Here is a 16,178-nt window from a genome sequence, read left to right on the forward strand (position 1 = left end):
GAAGTGAGCCAGGTGACTTCACAGGCAGCAAGGAAGGCAGGGCCTCAGTGGTAGTTAGAAAAATGAGGGCCTGGTGGGTGCCAGCCTACAGAGACCCCCTATTGGTGTCATGGTCTCAGACAAGGTAGAGTGGCCACTAACAATGAAGAATGACAGCTGGTTAATTCCAGTGGGAAGGGACCTAAGCGCAAATGTTAAAGTCCTCTGATGGCACTCGATGACAGTGGCAGTTCAGGTGCCCAGAGCAAAGTGCCCTTCCATTATTGCCTTCTAAGATTGTTGGGCTGCAAAATCCATTTGGGTTTGTCAAGCACTATGAGGTTCACATATGTGAATTGTTAATCTACTGAAACCTGCATCCTTTAGCAGATCCATTGGAATTCGCCTTGGCTCTCCCAGGGAAAAGATGATAAAAAGTCAGTGTCTGGTTCCAGAGACAAATAGACACTACCAATTCAAGAGTTTGACCTGTCACCCTCCTGCTTCCCCAAGAGAAAGTCAGGTAGCACCTGAATTATCCAAGCTAGAAAATCTGGAATTAAGTCCAGATGGAGCCCAGGAGCCCTTTCTGCCTGGCTTTTTTTAGTCTCTAGATCAAAAACCTGGACTCTAGTAACAAATCTTACCTGATTCTTATTGACGTAATTAAATGGGATTAGTGATAACCCTTTGCTGAAGCGAAAAGTATTGTCTACACCTACATGCCTACAGCCTAGAAGACTACTAACCCAAAAGGGTAACTTCCCCAACCAGGCATCAAAGTGTTTCTGAGCAGGAGCAAGTTCATTTTAGACATGTGTGGCCACTTTGCATGCAAAGGGAGAAGCCAACTGCTGTGCTAGATGGAAAAGAGTTGCTTTACTGCCGCCAGTGGAGAATTCCCCTTGAGGTTCTGCGGAATCTGAAGGCCTTTAGCATCCCAGACAAGCAGTTACACCTGAGCCTAAAACCCAGGTCAGGGGTTTCATTCGGCTGCATTTCAGAGCCTTCCCTTAACCTCTCTCTTCCTTGAGACAAAACAGTCCTGCGCCCTAGGACTCAAGTGACTCCCCGTCTGCCTCCAAGTGGCATGCATATCTCACCTGTAGACCTGGCCTAAATGCTTTCATTCCCTTGCCATTCCTTCCTCCTGTCAGGCTGGTATCTAATCCTGCCACTAAAACCCTTCTCTCAAATTACTCAGGAGTCAGTGATTCCCCTCTTCTTGGTCCGCATTTTCACCAACCTCCAGCGTCTAGAGGACACTCCGTACTCCTTGAAATGTCTTTCATGGCTTCTGGGGAACTTGCCTCTTCTGGTCTCCTGCTCAGTCTTCGTGCCAGTTTACCTGGAAATTCTGCCAGGCTGCTCCTGTCTTGCTACTCCTCTGTGCCCTCTGTGTTTCTTCAGAGAATGAATCCCTTCGAGGAGTGGAACTCTTAGGAGCTCCCAGATGTGTATTTCCAGTCAGCTTGACTTCCTATCTAGGATCTCCTTCCTTTCTACATGGGATGTGACTCAACCCCAACATCTGAACGTGTTCCAGACAAAATTTGATGTCTTTCTCTTTAATCCATTCTCCATTCTGTTTTTTCCCCCCAAACAAAAGTTCTCATATATTTATTACTGAACCAACCTACTAGTGCAGAAGCACAGAGACAAAGGGGAAAAACATTATTTTCCTAATAAAACATGTCCACCTGCCCAGAAAGAGTAGTGACCTTTTCAATATGACATGGTAAGATGTTAGTGAACTTGAGACAGTATAACTATGTGTGCCGTCTCACAAGTGACTTATAGATTCAGTTTGGTTCTTCTCCAATGTCTCTTCTTAGAGTTATACCTGATTTTATCACTAATTTTCATCGAAACCCACTTGGGAATGGGATGAGTCTGCTTTTGTTTCTCAACCAGGAATCCCTTGATCCTGAAAGTCATGTAAGAAGACATGGCGAGGCACAGAGTCAATTACACACACCATAATGGCAGAGAAAAGGGAGAGGGAGCCCTATCCTTTAAACTAGTTAGCCTTTATCACTCTTTTCTTTTGCACTAACATCACTTTCCAGTGTCCTAGGCTGAAAGCTCTTAAATCTCTGGAGAGTTCTTTTTTTATTTTAAATTTACTTATTTATTTTGAGAGAGAGACAGAGAGAGTGGGTGGGGGAGAGGCAGAGAGGGAGAGAGAGAATCCGCAACAGGCTCCAGGCTCCGAGCTGTCAGCACAGAGCCCGACGCGGGGCTCGAACCCACGGACCGCGAGATCGTGACCTGAGCCGAAGTCGGCCGGTCAACCGACTGAGCCACCCAGGCGCCCCCCCCAAACTTCCATTTTTAAGGAGGCTGGTATTGTATTGCTTTTGTGATTAAGAAGAAGATGTTTCTGAAACTTTCAGCACCAAAGGTTGAATCTTAGCTTGGCATTCAAAGTCCTCCTGTGGCCCTCCCTTCACTCCAGTTTCTCCCTGGGATGCGTCATTCTGGAATGATGCCTCACAGCAGTATCACCTTATCCACACCTTTTCCGTGGTTTCAGTTACTCGTGGGCAAATGATGGTCTGGACGTAGACGATCCTCCTTCTGAGGTATTGTCAGAAGGTCAACAGTAACCCAATGCTGTGTCACAGTCCCTACGTCCTTCACCTCACTTCATCTCATTGTGTATGAATTTTATCATCTTACATCATCACAAGAAGAAGGGTTAAGTACAATACAATAAAATATTTTGAGAGAATGTGAAAGAGACACCACATTCACTTAACTTTTATTACATTGTATTGTTATAATTATTCTATTATTAGTTATTGTGCCTTGCTGTGCCTAATTTATAAATTAAACTTTATCATAGGTATGTATATAGAGCAAAATCCATAGTATATACAGGGTTCAGTACTATCTGTGGTTTCAGGCATCCATTGGGTGTCTTGGAATGTATCCCCCATGGGGATACATTAATCGGCACAAAATGCCCTTCTCTGGACTCCATGGGACATTAGAATGCCTCAAGATATCAATAGGGATTCTACGATTAATTTCTCTGTCAAATTATTCAGTCAGCTACAGGATTTCGCTAAATCTTTACTATTGATAATGGATGTTATTGTGGTATATTGCAAACTTCCGTGACCATGTGATCTGTTTTCTTTTATTCTAAGAACACCCATCAACATCTTGGCGAACTCACAGTCGGTAGAACGTTGTTTATGATTTGAAAAGGGCTGGTTCAGCATGCTGCCCTTGGCTAAGCCAGCTTTTGCTTCCCTCACTACATCTCCCTCTCTTAATAGTTGTGTGGGGTCAAGGAATAGTGCCCCATTTGGGAGGGGATACAGCTGAGGTTCAGGGTTTTTTATTCGGCCAGGGTCACAAATAAACAAAACCAGAACCTAGGTCTGAATTCCCAACCTGAAATCTTTGCAATTGTCTGCTCTCTCCCCCAAAGTCTTCCCGGCCACCTCAAACTGGAGCCGGGCGTGGTCACAGCTCTTTGGGCTGCAGCATGGAGAGGCAAGAAGGTCCAGAGTGAAGGACGAAATCCCCGACTCCAGCCAAGGCTTTCCACCTGCGGAGGCCATGAGTGTGTTGGTGACTTAACGTTTTCTGTTTATAATCCTTTAGCTTTTGTGCATTAAAAAAAAATTTTTTTTAACGTTTATTTGTTTTTGAGACAATGCGAGAGACAGAGTGCAAGCAGCGGAGGGGCAGACAGAGGGGGACACAGAATCTGAAGCTGGCTCCAGGCTCTGAGCTATCAGCCCAGAGCCCGACGCGGGGCTCGAACCGACGAACCATGAGATCATGACCTGAGCCGAAGTCGGACGCTTAATGGACTGAGCCACCCAGGCCTCCCTGTTTCTTTCTTTTTTATCTCTAGTACGTAATATATTCCCAGAGAATAGAACCACATTCCTCAATATACACATAATAAATACACACACGCAGTTAATCTACCCATGGTCAATTACCTATAAACATTAAATTCTTGAGTCACCCACAATTTCTTAATGCCTCTTCATTTCTCCCCTCTGTGTCCCCTCTTCGCGTAGATAATCCTATGTTGGATATCCCAGAGAAGAAGTTAAGAGATCAGCTAGTCCACCTCCTACATTTCCCAAGTGAGGAGTACGCAGAGAGGGTACAACTTAGCTCGACAACAAAGCAAGGACCAAGCCGCTCTCTGGGCTGAGCCTGACTCAGTCTTAAAGGCCAGAAATTCACTGTACCTTCATGGTCGTTTAAACTCCAGGAGCAGAACAGGCAGCTTGGGGATCCGGGGTTTGGACTCCTGTCTTGGGCAGAATTCGGCAGTCCCCAAGGAGCTCTGAGCACTCAGGAATCATGCCCTAAAGGTCTCACATGTGCCTTAGCGAAAGAACTTTCCCTGTCACTGCTGAGCTGCCCCCGTCCTCCATGTTAAGGCCTTTGGGCCAGTCTGTGGGGAAGCAGCCGGCCATCAGGGCTCCCTGCCTTGGCTTCCACCCAGACTGGGCCAGGCTTGTCCTTCCTGTTGCTCAGCCTCTGACACATCTGATCACCAAGGCTCTGGGCTTCTTCATGAGAATTTCCTTCTGGATTGTTGCCGAAGCATAGACAAGAGAGCCGGGAGAAAGAGATTTCCCCCCAGACATGTAAATACTATAGAAACAGATCTGTGCAGCACAGAGTCTCCTCTCTTTCCCCTGCAGACCTACATGGGGCTGGCAGTGGACAGATGGCAAGGTGAGCATTTCAAGGATGGCCTGGCATGAAAGAGGACACGTAGTGCCTCCACCTTAGTTTGTCCTTTTGGTTTTAATCTTTCAAAAGTTCACTCATTTGTTCAAGGACAAAGGCACCAGGAGGAGGCATCTCTCTCTCTCACTCCAAATTTCAGGCCTCCTGTCTCCTTGCCCACAGGCTGTGACATCAGGCTCTTTCATGTCCCTCCAGGGGGGTTCCAGTCCATATGCAGACATATGAGGCCCACTTTTGATTTTGTGCACACACAGAGGTACAGTCAGTCCATAGGCTCTGATCTCTTAAATTGAAAGCAAGTGGTCTGGCGAGTGATGCTTCTCACCACAGACTCAAGTAACCAACCTCAATTAGTGATTCAGAACTGTCCTGGGGGTGGGGGGTTGGTTCCAGCCTCTAGAATGTTCCTGAGAACGAAGCAGCTTGCTGTCCGCCAGAGAAAGCCCTAGAAGCCCCTGCACTGGGGCCTTCCAAGGAGGGGAGAATTCCTAGGATACTTGGAGCAGGGGTATTTATTTCTACATGTCCTGGGTTGGGAAAACCTGAACCACAGCTTTTGCCTAGCTTTAGAGACTAATTTACCTTCTTACTAATTTTACTAATCTTACTAATCTAGGAGTTCCCTAGAACCACCTGGTCTTGGAAACCTTCATTCCTGCTCCAGGCGATGCTGAGAGCCAGGAGCTAGGAGCATAGGGAGAGATGGGGTTGGGGTAGGAGCTTCAGTATAAGGCCCAGGTTCCCCATTGGAGTTGTCACCCCTAGCTACTCAGAGGCCTGTGATCACCTGTCTGGATGCTGTGGTGAGCGAGTCGAGTGGGAAGGGACAGACTGACAGAGAAGCGAGCGAGGTAATTTCAACTACCGATGATGAGGATGAAAAGTAGTCAAGGGCGTGACACAGTGACTGGCCAAGGCAGGAGCCATGGGCTTGCAAGCAGGCGGATTTGAGCGGAGACCCGGGAAACGAGCCTTCTGGGCAGAGGGGAATAGTAGGTGCCACCGTCCTGAGGTGGCACCAAGTCCGGGACAGAGAGTGGCCAGCAAGCCTGTGCGCAGGGATGAGGTGGGAGAGGCTGGGAGGAGGTGAGCTTTTACTCTGATGGGAAGAAGGAACCATCCTGCAAGGCACCGTGAGCTCTGTTTCCCACCAGTAAAATTCTCGTTATTTGGATTCTGTAATCTTCCAGCTCTCTGATTTCAGGCCTACACTCCCTTTATTCAAAGATCTTATTGAGCCTCCAGGGTGGCCAGACCTAACAAATGAAAACATATGACGCCCAGTTAGATTTGAATGGCAGATCAGTGATGGACAGTCCTTTAGTATAAATCTGAGAATGGGGGAGCCTGGGTGGCGCAGTCGGTTAAGCGTCCGACTTCAGCCAGGTCATGATCTCGCGGTCCGTGAGTTCGAGCCCTGCGTCGGGCTCTGGGCTGATGGCTCGGAGCCTGGAGCCTGTTTCCGATTCTGTGTCTCCCTCTCTCTCTGCCCCTCCCCCGTTCATGCTCTGTCTCTCTCTGTCCCAAAAATAAATAAACGTTGAAAAAAAAAAATTAAATCTGAGAATGGCAGAAATCTGCCATGTGCCAGGCCACCACTAGGAGTCAGTCCGGGTTCGCGTAGTCCACGCCACGTGACCCCACAGCCTGGTGCCTTTTGGGGAACGGGTCAGATATAAAGGTGAGAATCTGGCGTGCCTTGGGAGAGAGAGAGATGAATGAGCTTCAAAAATCCACGTTGGCCCCAAGCTGTGAACCTGAATTGCTGATCCTTTTGGGTCCCCCGACTCTTGTTAAATGGCCACATAGCATTCATCGAATGCCTCTGGTGTTCCCTGCATCACAAACGCGTATCGTGTTGTCTCCCGTGTCTCCGGTGGATCTAGGTTCTGGCCTTTTTCGCGAGAGTTAAGAGACGGAACGGGAGTGTGTTCAGCGCTCACCCACTGTCCTCACTGGCTGTGATCACCAAGGTAAGGTGTGGGTGTCCTGTAACCAGGCCAACCACAAGTGTGGCCCGTGACCATTTCAGGACACGGTCGGGGAGGGGTAAATAATCCCTGGAAAATAATCTCCTTAAGGTTTTGGGTCTGAGGAGAACTAGATGCCGAGAGGGAGAAACAGATCCTGTGAATGAGGGATTTGGGTGTGGCCCAGCTGGGACTTCCTTCTGTTGGCACCAGAAGGCAGAGGAATGTTCTGGAGGCAGGAAGAACTTCTTCAAGAGATGAATTCCCTTTCCCTTGGGAGGGGGCAGCTCAGGAAACAGTGTGGTAGCTGCTGGGCTGGGTGTTAGGAGCACTTGGATAAGGAACTTGGCACTGAGGCATCTGCTCTGGTTGGTTTGTGGTGATGTCCGAAATGCCCTGACCCCCGTCACCTGCTGTTGGCGTCCGCGTTATACCAGCAGGGGGGAGGGTCAGCGACCCCATCTTTGTTATTGTCACTATCCGACCACCCCCCCCCCCGTGCGCATTTGGCTGCGCCATCCCCACCCCCCGTTTGTTTCTGGGAGATAGGCGTGAGTGTGGTGGGGGGGAGAAGGACCTGAGGGGGCCCAGGGACTTGATCTTTCTTCTGGAAATGGGGGCTCGGCTGCTTTCTCCATCCATCAGTGTCCTCCTGGAGATGGCCCAGCGTCAGCTGTACTCAGGGTGCTGTGGGTGGCAGCCCCTGCTCTTCAGAGTGCCATAGGAGGGCTGGCAGCCCCAGTGCCCACCCAGTACCCTCTTCTGAGTAGCCGGGCAGGAGGGCCGGTCCACGCCCTCTCCAAGACAGTCCTGGTGTCTGCGTCGCAGAAGTTGAAACGTCGGCCGGCTCTGACTGGCTGGTTGAGGGAGGTCTCCCCTCTGTCCCGTCACTGTGCCTCCCACCTGTCCCCTGGTTTACCATGCTACAGGGTGCTGCTCTCCTCTCTCAAGTGGGACGAGGCTCACTCCTACTTGAGGCCCATTGTCAGACTCCTGGCAGAATGTCCACTCCCTGAGGACAGGGACTTTGCCTGATATGGCTCCTGCTGTGGCCCCAGCACCCAGCAGCGAGTAGATACCAAATAAATGTTTGGCAAGTAAATGAGGGAATGGTGTGGCCCTAATACCTGGAGAACCCTGGGGGTCAGCATCCCCGATCCCACAGGATACAGGAGAGGAACTGAGAGCCACTGTGGGGGAGGCTATTCCACATCCCCGCAATCGAGGACAAGGCCTGGCCTCACTGGGAACTGGTAACCTCCAGCTCATCCTTCCCAGCTGCAGCCGGACTCCAGTCGGCCCTACCCAGGTGGGAACACTGCTCAGGCCGCCATGCCCCCTGGTGGCAGAGGATGGAGCAGCCCGAGCTGCCCACAGCAACTGGTGACACATGCAGATGAAGACAGAGTGGGAGATACACTTCCGGTTCAAAGTGATACTTCTGAGCAGTTTGTACTTAACCCTTTAGGGGAGCATGTGCGAGCAGAGCTCTACGGCAGCAGAACTTGTTCGGGACCACACACTCGCTCTGGACCGAGTCTGCCTGATTCCATGGATGCACACGGAGCCTGGATTCCATGTGGCACAGAGGCTACGTATACGGATTCGTGGTTAGGAAGACACTCAAAGCAAAACAAACACACGCTGACGAAGTGGCCCGTCTCTAGAGAGCTGTGTTTCGGAGAGCTTTTCAGCGTCTCTGAGACGGGGATGGGGCAGACGGTGCTCTCTCGCTCACAAACTCCTAATCTAGCGTAAGAACACTGTGATTTTAAAAAAATGACGTTCGTTGTAGCAGCTGTTAATGTACTGGGAATCTTGTATTTCTCACACAGCAACGCTACAATAGTCTTTTGAACTCTTTTCTGATCCTTGAAAAAAGTACCCAAAATATCAAAGTAGTAAGGAAGTCAAAATAACACGGAATTTTCCCGTCCAATTGCGTTGTAGGCTCACTTCGTGAGCATGACTTTGGGGTGAAATAAGCCTTTAAACTCTTCGGCAATGCCCCTCCTCCCCTTCCACTGGCCCTCTGGGGCCCGGAAGCAGCACTTAGAGGGGATGGGGGATGAGGGAGAGGAGCTCCCTCGCCCCCCAGCCCGTCCCTTGACCCAGGTGGAGTGTAGAGCCCACCCTCCTCTGACCCCAGTAGCACTTTGGCCTCTTGTATCCAGTTGACAACTTTGAGCTGACTGGGGTTTACCAACATCGTTCAAATCAAGGAAGCCATGTCAGATGCTGGACAGACGGGACCATAGACGCAGGGCTGCCTGCCTCTCCTTGAAGAGCCTTCTTTGTGGGGAAACGTCAACCTGACACACTCAGCTAGGTCAAAAGGGGAAGTCAACATACACCGTGAACGTTTCAATTCCCAGAACCCTCAGTGCGCATTGGCCTGGGGGAGTGAAGTTCATACCCCCCTGCCGTATAGTAGGGTCCTGTTGGCATTTCTGGGGGGTGGGGGTGACCCAGGCACAGGGACGGAGCATGCTGACACCCACAGACAACGTAGGCAGGTGTCCACAGTGGCACCTGCCAGTCCTGCCTGTGCTCTTCCTCTGGGGCTGTTCTGTGGACTTGCTGACATGTGCCGGGCCCGAACTGGGACATTCCTGGCTGATGCCGGGCTGCTGAGCGGAGCAGCCACAGGGAGAGTGCCCCTGGCATGGGGACAGGTGGGAGCAAGCGCAGAATGTTCCAGGATCATTCAGGGAGGAGGCTGGACAATATCCAGGTGGGAGATGTGACTGTGACTTGGGGAGGGGCGGTGGAGATGGCCAGAAATGGGTGGAGTGACAGGCAGGATGTCTGAGGACCAGGGTGTGTGTGGAAGGACAACTAGTGACCCCCTACCCAGGCCACTCAGTGCTTGGGCCAGCTGCCCTCGCCATCCGCTGGCCTCTGTGAGGCCCACTCCCGTCCTCCCCCTCCTCCCGTGACCGCTTCCTGGGTGTGTCGGTCATCCACGTCCCAAGTGTGTCCTTCACCCCCGCAGAGCTTCTCCATACCGTGTCCATTTGTGCTGACCAGTTTTGCTGACGGGAGCCCGCCTGGCTTTACCTGAGAGTTTCCCCCCAAATCTAGGACTCCAGCAGCCATTCTTTGTTCATCGTTATCTGGCAATTTGGGGAAAATTCTCTGCGAAGTGGTTTATTCAACCAGGGCGTTGTGCCGCAGCACCCAAATGAGCCTACTTCCTGTGAAACAGTGGCCATCTCGGGACCGGCTTGCTAGTCGCATGTGATTCACTCCCAGCTGGTGGCCACGTGTTTGCTGGCGGGTAGTTTTGTCACCTGGTGGACTTGTGGCTGTGCTCTGGTTGGGTGGGCTCAGGTTGTGATTCCTGCAGAGAGGCTGGGAGGCTCAAGGTGGAAAAAAACGACGTCCAAGCCAACGATAGGGCAGGCAGAGTCCACCCCAAGTGACAAAGCCATTTATGGCTGGGTTGTTGGGGATGGAGCAGAGGGGGGCAGGCGTCAACAATGGGGGTGGTGGGGCCACCGTGCTGCAGTGGGGAATTCTTCCTGGCAGGGCTGTGTGGAGTCACTGACACACCTAGTGGCCCGTGGTCCTGCCTTGGGACCATGGCCCAAAAGAAAGCTCAGACATGCTCCTAGGAGGGAGCAGTTGAGACCATCCTGGCGTTACTGTGGGGCATAGTGATGAGACCAACACGAGGGCCTTGACACAGTGTGGGTGGCAGCCAGGCACCATCCCTGCATGTTAAGAACAAGACACGACCCAAGAAAATCAAAAACACATGTTCAAACAAAAATGTGTAGGGAACATCCACAACAGCAGCACTCCTCACAAGAGCCACAAGGAAGAAGCAACCCAAACACCTATCGACGGCCGAATGGATAAACAAACCGGTCCATCCATACAGTGGAATATTATTCAGCTTTAAGGAATGAAATTCTGGTTCATGCTACAATGTGGACGAACCTTGAAGATATGTTGGGTGGAAGAAGCCAGACACAAAAGGCCACGTGTATGATCCCATTTATATGAAATGTCCAGAACAGGCAAATCCAGAGACAGAAAGCAGATTAGTGGCTGCCAGGGGTTGGGGGAGGGGGAATGGGATTGAGAGTTAATGGGGACAGTATTTCCTTTTGAGGGGATAAAAATGTTCTTGAACTAGACAAGTGTTGGTTGTACAACACCATGAATGTACTTAGTGCCATTGAATTGTACACATTAAATGGCTAATTTTATGTGACTTTCATGTCAAAAAAGAGAAGAAAAATTGAAAAACAAAAAACAATCCCAAACCCTGTGTTTTCTAAGAACACAGGAAATAGGACACTAGGTGAATAAGCAAGTGCGTCTGTGGTAAGAGCCAGGGAGGCACAGGCAGTGCTGTGGACCAAATGTTTGATGTCTATGGGGTCCCCTCTCCTCCAGGTGGGGCTGTTCTGGAGGAACATCATCGGTAGAAGAGAAGACTCAGGTTTCCACTAGGTCCTCCAGTCCAGGGGATGGGGCTTTGCATCCTCACACCTGTTAGTTAGCAGAACTCCCCGATGCCCATTCGTCTAGTGGCCCTGCTAGCCCGGCCAGAGGGTGAGAGCCCATCTCTGGAGTAGTGCACACAAGGGACAGATAACACGACAAAGACAAAGCAAGTGATGGCTCCTGCAAATTATTTTACTTTGAATATATAGGAAAAGAAATCCAAAAACGGGAAGCTATGTTCTATGGTTACGTCTTTTAAACAATGTTTTGTATTTACAAAAACTTTTTTCCTGATTAAAAGCACCAGCTGAAGTTACAGGCTGCTAAAACCAGAAGATATTACAAACCCATTAAAAGACATTATGCCAAACATACTTCTTAAAAACCCTTAACAGAACAGAGACAATGCAATCAACAAATGCGACCCACTGCACCAGGCAGCCCTTATCTGATTTCCTTGCCAGTGTTCCCAATAAGTGGGGTGGAGTTCTTACCCCAGGGAGAGGACCCTCGCTTCACCCATGGGTGACTGCAAAGACCCAGCAGTGGGGAGGCAGCAGCGTGTGTACCCGGAACCCAGCATCTCCTGGACCAGCTCCCAGACCCTGAGGACCACAGGAGGGAGTGGAAGGGGCACACAAGAGTCTGGCCAGCTTTCAGTAATTTACCTGCCAACAGGAATCTTTCTGCTGCTCCCTCCCTTGCACCGCTGTGCACGGAAAAGCTTGGGACTTTTCACTTATCTATTTTTTCTGCATACTTAAGCTATGAGTGTGTAAGGTCTCCCTGGGTGATCACTTCCTGCCTGTCTTAAATTCTTATGATTGAGTGAAAAACTGAGAGGCACTCAATTCGGATTCACAAGAAAGTACTATGACAGCTTTATGTAACCAAAAGATGCTACAGCAAAGGGAAAGTTCAAAGCTTGCACGCGCATAAATGCATGTACACGCAGTCTGGCTTCCATAAAGCTAGAGTGGAATATTAAACATGGAGTACTGAATTCTTAGCTGTAAACATAAAAACTTATCCTTAACTTTACATGAACATAGATAACAGGGTGGTCATTAAACAGACTTTAACATCAGAACAGATGTTAAGTTTTGAGGTTCTTATTTCAACTGCTCTACATAAAAAAATGCCCTAGAAGCAAAGAAAGGCTTAAATAAATATGAAGAGACAAACATGTACAGTGTGACTGAAGAAGTAATGAGGGTCTGGAGAGGTCATACAGTGCGGGGTCCAGGCCAACAGGGGCAGCTCATGGTAAGAGGGGGCTCTGTCCCTTGGGTGGAGGGGAGGGCCTAGAGGGTACCCTTGAGGGGGGAGGAAGACAGGACAGGACAACTTGTGGCCACATGTCATACCCTCTTTTGTAGGCCTCATGGGCCCGGGAGGGTCAGCCAAAATGGGGGCCCTGAGCAGCATGGGACAGTGCTAGGCTCTCCTGAGTGATCCAGGATGCCACAGAGATGGTGGGTCCTTATAGGGCAAGTCCCAGCCAGCCCATGCCTCCAATCAGCAGTTCACTTTGCACGCCTGTCACTGGCCTCCCACGTGGGCAGCAAGGGCCTGATGCTGGCCTGGTAAGGGCAGTGGCCCAGCGCAGGGAGGTCTGCTGACAGCCCTGCTTGTGGCTAAGGCACACCCAGGCCTCAGGGCCTGAGCAGCTGACCTGAGTGATCCCAGTGTTCCTTCTGTCAGACACTGAGGCTTCGAGAAGCAGCCCTCACAGTGCAAGGGTAACAAGATGCAAACTAACAAGCCACCCTGACTAGCAAGACCACTCACCATTCCTCTGGGGAGACGCTTCGAGGCACCGCTTCCAGGCACCGGAAGCTGGAGGAGGTGGCTACCTCGACTGCCCTCAATGCCACCATCACCGCTGGGGTACCTCCTCGACTATCCCAAGAGGAGCACAGAACTGAGCACGGTTGTCTGAGCCTGGCAGAGCCTCCTGGGGTCCAGCTCAGGAAGAGGTTTCAATGCTGTCCGAAGACCCAAGGCAGGCAGGTCACCTCATCCTCCCTCCTGAGAGCAGGGCGAGGGACCAGGGGAACCGCTGTCTGCTCGCCAGCTGAGCTCCAGGCGTCTGCGGACACCACAGAGCTGCCAGGAAGCAAGGCCCTTCTTCCTTCGGGCACCCTGAGGTGGGCTAAGGAGGGTCCCCTCCCTTCTCCTCTGCTTCCTGCCCAGCAGCATGGATGCTGACGGGGGAAGGTAGCTGATGCACACATTAAGAGTCTCAGCCCCCAGCTCCAGCTCTGTGAATCACCACACACGCGCACACACACACACATGCACACCCGTGTCTACAAGAATGTGCACCTCCATGGCTGGACACTGAATCCAGTCAAGGTACAGATGTTTGGAAGCCGAGCTCCTGGGTCCCCCAGGGTTCCCGATCAGAGGCCCTGGCTGTCAGATGGGGGCGGAGAGGACACTGGACAGAAAGGCAAGCCGGGAAAAGTGTCATGGTGGGATGTGCATTTTTGTCCCTGACACACGCCATTACTTCTTCCCTCCAATTTTGGGGCAGAAACTGGCGTTTTGCCTCTGGGCTCTGGAAGTTGCTGTGAGCAGAGGAAACACTCCAGCCAGGCACGGAGGCCCAGGCGATGGGAGTCATGTGGCAATGCACCAGTGGTACCACCCACCCTGGCAACTGGCACCCCAGTCCCCTGCCCAGACACGTTCCCTTAAAGGCGTGACTCAGACGTGGAAGCAGAACTGGCAATTCAAGTCCACTTTAAAAGATGGCTCTGGAAAGTTGGCTCCAATATCCCACCTGCAAGCCTCAGCACTGGGGGTCTTGTTACACGGTGGGAATGGCTGGCCAGCCCTTCCTGGGAGGGCGGAATCAGCACCGCACACTCCAGAGGGACTTGGAAGCTCTGGAGACAGTCAGGAAGGAAGCCTGGGGACACACACTCCAGCACACCTCCAAGGAAAGCTCAAGTGCCATCTGGAAGGAAGTAGGGGACACACTGGACCCCACAGAGTCCCCGAGAAGCTGGGTGGCTCCCTTCAGGAGCCTCACAGGAGGCTGGCCAGGCTCGTATTGGGTCCATTTTGAGCTTGGAACTGCACGGGAGGTGGGCCATCCGTCCACTGCAGAGAGGAGAGAACACACGGGCGAGGAGCAGGGGTGTAATGGGCTGCGTGTCTGCCCTGGACTGCTGCCCTCTTTGGGCTGGTCACCCAGCCAGGGCCCTCTGTCCTCCACACGTGAGTCAGCAGAGCCCCTGGGAAGCACCCTACATCACCCACTTGGATGACTGGTGCTGTCTTCCCGATCTGAGGGGGCTCCTGAGGTGAGGCTGAGTTAGGGATTATTGGGAGACGTGCAAGGAGATGGCAGCCAAGCGTGTACGTCCCTCCTCAGGGAACAAGCCCCCTGGGTGCTTCAGGCCGGGTAACTAGGACCCGAGGAGCCAACCAGCACCCCCATCTTGCCTCCCCAAACCCAGTGCCTATACCGTGATGAGGTTGTGTTCAGGGAGACTGCAGGCCTCAATGTGGTCCTGGAGCAGCTGCTGCGAGAAGTTCTGATGCATCTGGGCTGCTTCATGGGCGTCCATGGCATTCCCACAGGCCTTGTTCAGGTCTAAGAGTGGGACACACACACAGGGTAGATTCATCTTGCCCTGTCACCACCCCCATGTCCTCCCTTTGGGTGTGGGTAGAGCCCTAAGGTCGAACCAGTAGGTTCCTATGTACCTGGCAGGTCACCTGCCCTGAGCCCTGTCTCGGGATCCGCAAGCCCACCTGCCAACAGTCTTCACACATGCCCTTCTGAGTTCCTGAGTCATGTTCTTGGAGGTGGGTGAGCAGTGTGGCCCACATGGACAGACACAAGGGCTGGTTGGGCAGTGAAAGCTCTTAAGGCTCCCTGTGGATATTGGGCCTCCCAGGGAGGGCGTGGCCAACCCTTAGGCACACAGGAACTCACTAGAGCAGGGAACCCAACACCCACTTCTGAGGCAGGAGGACTGAATAGGCCCACAGAGCCCACTGCAGACAGGAGCAGCTCGTCCTCTGTCTCTTCCAGGGGGCCCTGGGTGAGTCTCTGGACTTTAATAGCACAATCTGTAAACAGGGGAGCAGCAGTAACAACGCTGATGGCTGCGGAGAGCCCACTGGGCACCCAGAGCACCCTGGCCAGTACTGTCTGACGGACGACTGACACAGCCATTCAGGGGGAAGGAAACCAAGAATGAGGGGTAGGGCTTACAGCCCGATTCTTCACCCAGACTCCAAGAAACGGCTTTATGGAGAGACTGAACCGATCCTGTGTTGAGCCCAGTGCCTGCTGCCCCCAAACAGGATCTCCTGTGGAGCCTGAGTATATGCTGGAATTGGGGCTGTGCCCTGTAGAGACCCAGTCTAAGCAGAAGCTAAACAGGGCTTACCTGGTATCTTCTAGGCTTGGGCTCTCCCCAGTGGCCCTGATCTCTGGGAAGGGCTGGCTGTTGTACTCACCTCTCAGCAGGGCTGATGACCACAGCTGCACGGACATGTCTGGGATCTTGCTAGCCAGCTGCATGGCAGGCACCACCATGTTGTTACTCTCCTGTTGATCAAGAGCAACCAGGGAAGGGAGTGGGGGCTGGGGCCGGCAGCAAGGACAGCCTAGGACCCACCCATCACCCCCAGCCCAGGCTGTGCCCTCTTCCTGCTGACTGGCAAGCAAGCTCCTACTCCTACTTCAGGGCCCATTTCAAGTGACCTCTGAAGTACTCTTCTTCTTTTCTTTTTTTTTTTCAGAGAGAGAGAGAAAGGGAAGAAGGGCAGAGGGGCAATCTCAAGCAGGTGCCATGCTCAGCGCATAGTCCAAGGCAGGGCTCAATCCCACAACCCTGGGATCACGACCTGAGTCACAATCAAGAGTTGGACACTCAACTAACCGAGAATGAAGTACTCTTCGACACCTCAGGAAAAAATAAACTGCCCTCACTCTTCAACTCTGCATCTACTTCCTCACTGGGGTACTGTTGACTATGGACAAATCTACATGCTTTTGTCTTTCTCACTAGA

At 51.8% G+C, this 16,178-nt stretch overlaps 2 protein-coding genes across 4 annotated transcripts in view; both read right to left on the reverse strand.

Moving 5' to 3' along the window:
- Window positions 1-1,723: 1,723 nt before the first annotated feature.
- Window positions 1,724-1,982, reverse strand: LOC106969127 (60S ribosomal protein L39-like). Its single transcript, XM_015065629.2, has one exon. It carries the CDS (start codon window positions 1,927-1,929, stop codon window positions 1,774-1,776), a length of 156 nt encoding a protein of 51 aa, XP_014921115.1. The 5' UTR covers window positions 1,930-1,982; the 3' UTR covers window positions 1,724-1,773.
- A 9,330-nt stretch (window positions 1,983-11,312) lies between these two features.
- Window positions 11,313-16,178, reverse strand: part of MAU2 (MAU2 sister chromatid cohesion factor) — a 30,337-nt gene continuing 25,471 nt past the window's right edge. For all 3 annotated transcript variants that reach the window (XM_015065559.3, XM_015065558.3, XM_015065557.3), the window contains exons 17-19: window positions 15,624-15,714; window positions 14,621-14,748; window positions 11,313-14,252 (exon numbers count right to left, since the gene is read on the reverse strand). In XM_015065559.3, coding sequence (XP_014921045.2) covers window positions 14,178-14,252; window positions 14,621-14,748; window positions 15,624-15,714 — 294 coding nt within the window. In that variant the 3' untranslated portion in view covers window positions 11,313-14,177. The remainder of the gene's footprint in view (window positions 14,253-14,620; window positions 14,749-15,623; window positions 15,715-16,178) is intronic.

This window comes from Acinonyx jubatus, chromosome A2, assembly GCF_027475565.1.
Source record: "Acinonyx jubatus isolate Ajub_Pintada_27869175 chromosome A2, VMU_Ajub_asm_v1.0, whole genome shotgun sequence".
NCBI lineage: Eukaryota > Metazoa > Chordata > Mammalia > Carnivora > Felidae > Acinonyx > Acinonyx jubatus.

Coding starts and splice junctions, on each gene's coding strand:
- LOC106969127 (XM_015065629.2), bottom strand. CDS start 1,929: ATGTCTTCTTACATGACTTTCAGGATCAAGGGATTCCTGGTTGAGAAA.